The sequence below is a fragment of the Diaporthe batatas genome (genome assembly GCF_019321695.1).
Source record: "Diaporthe batatas strain CRI 302-4 chromosome Unknown Contig00031, whole genome shotgun sequence".
Classification (NCBI taxonomy): Eukaryota; Fungi; Ascomycota; class Sordariomycetes; order Diaporthales; family Diaporthaceae; genus Diaporthe; species Diaporthe batatas.
In genome coordinates, this window is record NW_025408578.1 from 213,536 (window position 1) to 220,100 (window position 6,565).

Below are 6,565 nucleotides of genomic sequence, written 5' to 3' on the forward strand. Positions count from 1 at the left end.
CCGACGCAGAGATGTCATTGATATCCAGCATCATAAAAGTTGTAGTTGAGCTTCGCCTTGACCTTGTCCGCGGGCGTGCCCAGCGACGGAGGGGGCTCGAGCCTGTGCGGGATGTACTCCAACAGGACCCGGCGTCACCACCGGCGCCTTCAGTAGCATGGGGATCGGACCGGGCATCTGGCCCAGGGACGTCTGCCAGAAGTCGACCTCGGGCTTCGGCCACACTATATTTTTCTTTTATATTATACAATAATATTCATTCCTTCCTAATCATTAAGACGTCACTTAGGCTTCACGGCACGAGGGCTCGAAGTTTGCACGTGGCATCCTTATCGATAAGGGGACCTGCAGGGACCCCTGCGGGGCCCACATGCCACCATCCAAGGCCTTCACATGTAAGTACTTAGGTACCTAAGTAGGCAGCCAACCTCACCTCGTGTCAAGACACCAACCACAAGGAAAGAGCCAACTGCACAACCCATCACCATCACCCTTGGCTTCTTTTCACCAAACTGAAGGAGGTCACACCTGGTGCAACAGGCAGGGTCGATGAGAAATTTGTTACGCGGGGTTCCACACAGTTTGACCTCATCCAACCCACATCATATCATTCCCAGCAAGGCTCCTTTTAGGCATCATCTCTTTCTGCTCATACTCACGGAAACATCCGGCAGTTTGCAATTCCCCACTGCTGCAGGTGTCACTGTCTGTCACTGTCAGTCAGCCTTATTCTCGGTACTTTGATTTGCCATCGCAAAGGGTCTTTCACGTTGCAGCCTTGGCACCCCTGCAGGGCCCATTCACTGCCCCGGCTAGGAATCAACACTTCCCAAGCAGCAGCCAAGCAGCAGCGCGTCAGGTTGCCAACAACTTTTCGAGTATCGATCGACATCCTCTCCAACTGAACCTCAAGGGGGACCTCGACTCTCGGGTAAACAGCATTTTCAAGTCAATAGGAACACTGAAACGAAATCTACTTATCTAGGCTGAGACCACTAGTATTATATGTCATCGTCAGCAGTCATGGATCTGCCGACACCAGACCCAGCACCCCAGGGTCCATCAAAACCCGAGGGGCTATCCGAGCAATTCATCGCAGCGGTTCTTAGGCACACTCGCATGCAGGACGAAGAGGTCTCCAAGCAGCACCAGAACCTGCGCAAGGAGATACGGGAACTTCAGGACCAGGCCGCCAACTCCGAGGCCAGTTACTGGCGAGATTATCACAAGCGGCTCGCAGTGATCATCGCCGGGAACCCAAAGGGAGGCACAAGCAGTTGCATGACCACTTTTGCAAACAACGAGAGCCGTTTCCTAAACGAGGTAGCAAACCACCAGATCCAGATCCATCTTGAGGTGCTACAAAGACAGGCTGAGCTGGCGGCGGTCAACCGTGACGTCTGGGCTGTGTGGCGCAAGCACGTTGACTTTGTGAAGGGCCTGCCTACGCCTCCAGCCCTAATACCCGATGCGACGGTGCCTGCTGATGAGCCTCAGCCTACCGACAACCAGACAGGCAGTCCTTCACCGTCTGCATCTTGCAATAACCCCGGTCGAAAAGACAGCGAACCGATCTTGACTACAGCGACCACCGGGGACACGCAGAGCACCGCGGGCAGCCGCAGCGCACCAAGCAAGCCGCTGCCAAAGTCACTACCCAAAATCTCAACAAGTGTGGCGGAGGGTGGGAAGGCTGAAGACTCCAGCCTCACCCAGACCACCAAGGAGCCGAAGGGTAAGGGCAAGGCCACGTGGATGGCTCCAAACACCAGCCCCTCATCTCTACCAAGCCCCTCGCTGTCGCAACCCGAGACAGGCGTGTTTCCCCCTCCAGCTCCCCCAGGCAACGAACAGAAGCGCCGAGCACCCGGTTCCACGGAAACAGCACCTCCTCGGAAGGCCAGCGTCACTGGGCCACAATCCTCAACCCAGGCAAGAGCATCTGCCCCTCTCGACAACCCAGCCGAGTCCATACAAGAGCCTCAAGATTCTGGTCCACCAGCCAAGCGACGCAAGACTCCATCAGCAGGGCATCAAGAGCAACTCGCGTCTACTTCCACCAGCACTATCAAATCTTCCCCATCAGCTGCTGTGCAACAGCGAGCCGCTACACTGAGCAAGGGCGGTGGCTTTCGCGGCGTCACAAACCCTGTCGTGGGTGATGTTTACCAAGGCTACTACAAGGACGGTTCTCGGCAGGGATGGTGGATGTGTACTGTGTTGCCGTGGGATGCCTGGGAGCGTCAGGTCGGCATCGGCCTGACCTTTAAGAACGCGCTCCTGTGGAACAACTGGCCAGAGGACCAATATGAGATCGATCACGTGCAAGCTAAGGGTTCGAAGCGAAAGAAAACCAAGGTCATCACAGGCTGGAAGGAGGAGTACCAGCTGACGGGCTCCAAGGTGAAGGAGCGCATGTTCCCGGTGCTATTCTTTGACGACAACAAGGGCGAGCCGGGCAACCTGCAGTTCCCGGCGGACCCTACGAAACCCGTCACCTTTAAGGGAGATGCGTGGAAGGCTCTGCCCATCGAGTGGATCGCCTCCAAGGACCTGAGAGTGCCTGGTGCTTACGTCGGCAGCCGCATTGAGGGGCGCATCACGGCTCAGAGGTTCAAGGAGAGGTTGAAGGAGCGGAAGGCCCTTCGGGTGAAGACGTTGTCAGCCCCGGGGAAGAAGGCCGGCAGAATTTCCGGAAAGGACAGCACGCCCATGAAGGCGGCTTCTAGGACGAATGACTCTATGCTGGACGACTCTAGGCAGCCATCCGCCACGGCGAAGCCTTCACCGGGTACGAAGCCGCCCCCGAGGCCGAAATCCCCTCTTATGTTCAAGCAATATCAGCCTGCAAATGTCACCAAGAGGTCTGTTTCCACACCCAAGACTTCATCGACCGTCAAGACTGCTTCGACCCCCAAGGCTGCTTTAAACCGCGAGGCTGCCTCGACACCCAGGGTTTCTTCGGAGACGAAGCAATTTTCGACAGCCAATGCTGCTTCGGCCCCCAAGGCTTCCTCAACCCCTAAGTCTCCTTTGACTATCAACACTTCATCCACACCCAATCCTGCATTGGACAACAAGAGTTCTTCGGACCCCAATCCGTCTTCGACCATGGAATCGGAGGCTACCCGCCCTGCCCGTAAGCGGTGGCCTGCAACTTTGTACGAAATACCAACAGGCCCCTTATTTGCTCCGCCCGGCACTCCCCGTTTGCCGTCTAGAGTCTAGGAAATGAGACTGTCTCCAGAGCAGGAAGGTGAAGAGGACAGCGCCGGAGTGGGGAGTTCTGGAGAGGGGAGTTCTGGAGAGGGGAGTTCTGGAGAGGGGAGCGCCGGAGAGGGGAGCGCCGAAGAGGAGAATTCTGGAGAGAGGAGTTCTAGTGAGGATTCTAGTGAGGAGGTTTCCGAAGAGTGGAGTCCTAGAGAGGGGAGTTCTAAAGAGGAAAGCCCTAGATAAAAAGTGACTTAAAGAATTAATAAAGTTATAATAAATTTTTTTATATAATATTTTTATAATAAATATTTTAAATTTAAAGTTTAAAAATATTTAATATTAATAATAATATAAAAAATATAATATATTTTTTTTATAATATTAATATTATTATTAAAATAATACTTTTTATTTTTATAATTATATTATAAAATTAAAGTTATAAATATATATTATATTATAATTATTATTATTTCTATTAAATATAAAGTTAAAAGACTTATAATTATAAAATTTTAATTAATTTTTATTTAATTATTTTATTATATTATAACTTAATTTAATTTTAATTTAATTTAAACCTTTTTTTAAGTTTCTTTAACCTTTCCTTTTTTAAATAAATTAAAGCTTTATATTCTTTAAACTTAAATTTAAAATTCTTATAAATTTTAATATACTTTAAATTAAGCTTATAATTCTTTAACTTTTTTAAAAATATATTAATTATTTTAAATAATAATAACTTTTTTTAAAGTAAAAGTCTACTTTTATATAGTTATAAACTTAATTATTAATAGCTATTTTTTTAATTTATAATAAAGTTATTAAAACTATAAACTTAAATAATAAAGTATAGTTACTTTACTTAATTATCTTTTAATTTAATAGGTTAAGCGACTACTTTTAAGTAGTTTTACTTATAATATAGTGGAGCTAATAGTTTTTTAAGTTCGTTAGATAGATATTTATTTAAGTAAAGTTAAAACTTTAATTAGGGGAATAATAGCTTTATTTTCACCTATTTTAACTAATTTATATTCACCTAAATTATATAGTGAATTTAATACTTATATATAGTACTTACTAATATTAAACTAAGTAACTCGTAGTTCGTAATAGCTTTAACTTTTAATAAGTTAATAATATTAACTTAAATTAATATAACTTAATATATTAATATAAAAGATATTTTTTAATAATAAATAGTGTTATAAATAATTATAAAGTTATTATAAAAAGTTTTATATAGTAAATTTAATTAAGTTAATCTTTAAAAAATATATTATATCTTATCCCTTTAAAACTTTAATTATTTACTTTTAGTTTAATAATAAAATTAAAAAAATATAAATAATATATAGTTTATAATTATTATTATTAATATTTTTTTTAAATATTAACTTTTAAATATTTATTATTATATAAAAACGTTATATATATCCTTAATTATATATAAAATTTAGAAGTAAAACTTTATATTATAATAATATACTTAAGCCTAAACCTTCTAAAGCTTCCACTCGGTCCACTGCTTCACCGAGCTGCCACCGCAGGTCATGTGCCCACTGGCGGACACCTTTCCGTCCGTGGCATAGTTGTTGACAGACTTCTCGATAAGGTCGATGACGTTCTGCCCACCCACGCAGAAGACGGAGTTGCCGTCGATCATGGACGCCCTGAATGAGAACTTGCAGCCCTCGGCCTTCAGGTCCCTCCAAGGCTTACCAATGACGTTCGTGGTCCAGTCGGTCGTGGTGTCCCCCTGGATGTTGCGGATGATCTGCTCGCAGTCGGCCACGGAAGGCGAGTCGCCGTCGGTGCTGCCCTCGTCGTACTCGTACTCGCCACAGTGGGAGGTGCCCTTGGGCGGATCACACGGCCAGTTCGGCGTCGAGCCCTTCTCTGGGGAGCCCTCCTCCCCACCTGTGGCGTCCCACGACTGCTGCAGAACGGGAGGGAGATGAACCCCGGCGTGGTGGTGTCCAGGTTGAACAGCGCGTCTCTAACGGCATTGTCGTTAATGTCGACGGTGCCGGGATCTGCACCATTCTTTAGGCTATTTTTTATATACGTGCGTATTGCTCCAGTGATGATGTTATCCCTAGTGAGACCGCTATAGTCTTTACCATCGAGGCCGGCAAGGCCTTTGGGCGCATCGAATGTATTGTCCACGCAGTCGGCCTCCGTGCACGATCGCGCATCGCCGTCTACCATGGCCAGGAAGTAGATGCGGTTGTTGTAGTAGACGCCCGTCTTCTGCTGTACGTCCTCCGTCATATACTTGGTGATGGGGCTGATCGTGCCGCAGGCAGCTCCAGAGTCGATGATGAAGGGATAGTAGCCTGCCCTGGACTACAGTATGGGAATTGAATATGCAAAAAATGCCTTGCGGATGTTATTGAAAAGCACGAGATCGGACTTGGGAGATATGCCCTTGGGGAACATGGCGCCGTTGGGGAGGACCTTGTTGAGCACCTCGAGCGCGTCGTCGGTGCCGTTGAGGGACTTCTCCAGAGCCCTGACGGTGATGTCTTGCCAACCTTCAATGACCTGGCCCATGAACGCCGAGAATTTGGCCTGTTCCCCCGGTGTCCAGTCGCCCTGCTTGGGTGGGCTTTGAAGATCCTTGGCCAGACTAATCGACTGGCCGATTAAGGTGAAAGCTGTGTCTTTGGCGTTGGGCACTACTGAGCTGTCCGATCCGGAGAATTTGGGCAGCTTGGCAATGAAGTTGTTGAAAAAAGGTCCCGCAGCCGTCAGGGTGCCCATGGTGACGAGATTGAGGAGTAGGAAGAGCGACTTGTTGTCTGGGGCTGGGGGGATTGGGGCAAAATTGTTCTCCATGTCCTGCAACTTGAGCGCAAAGGTCGACGCGCCGTCGGTGAGGGCCGTGTAGTACGATTTGTGCATGTCGTGGATCATGACGAGGGAGTTCCAGATCATCATGCCCGCGGGACCCGAATACTTGCTGTTTAGGCTAGCTATCAGACTCGCACTGTCCGTCCAAGACGCTCGTGCAGCCATTGTATCCGCCCTCGATCTTGAGGGTGGAATGAACGGAGTGCATAAAGGTGAGCGACGTGTCTTGGTTGCTCTCAAACCGCGGCCGGTGAGTCTGAGTCTAGATGCGCTTAACGTCGGACCAGGTGTCGTCGCCGCCTAGGGTGTTCCATATTTGAGAGATGTTGTATCTATCTTCGTTAACTATCATCTCGTGTTGGCAGTCAAAGCTCGTCCAGCTGCCAGTGCGCGAGTCGTCATTCTTGGGTTCCTCGCCGCTAAGCACCTTTTGCTTAAATGAAGCCTAGTCGCTCGCCGGCACCGGCAGGTCCTAGTACTTTTACAAGTCGGT

General features: G+C 47.6%; 1 protein-coding gene across 1 annotated transcript; it reads left to right on the forward strand.

Moving 5' to 3' along the window:
• The first annotated feature begins 464 nt into the window (after positions 1-464).
• Positions 465-3,421, forward strand: KVR01_013719 (uncharacterized protein). Its single transcript, XM_044781251.1, has one exon. It carries the CDS (start codon positions 1,006-1,008, stop codon positions 3,226-3,228), a length of 2,223 nt encoding a protein of 740 aa, XP_044637257.1. The 5' UTR covers positions 465-1,005; the 3' UTR covers positions 3,229-3,421.
• The last annotated feature ends 3,144 nt before the right edge of the window (positions 3,422-6,565 follow it).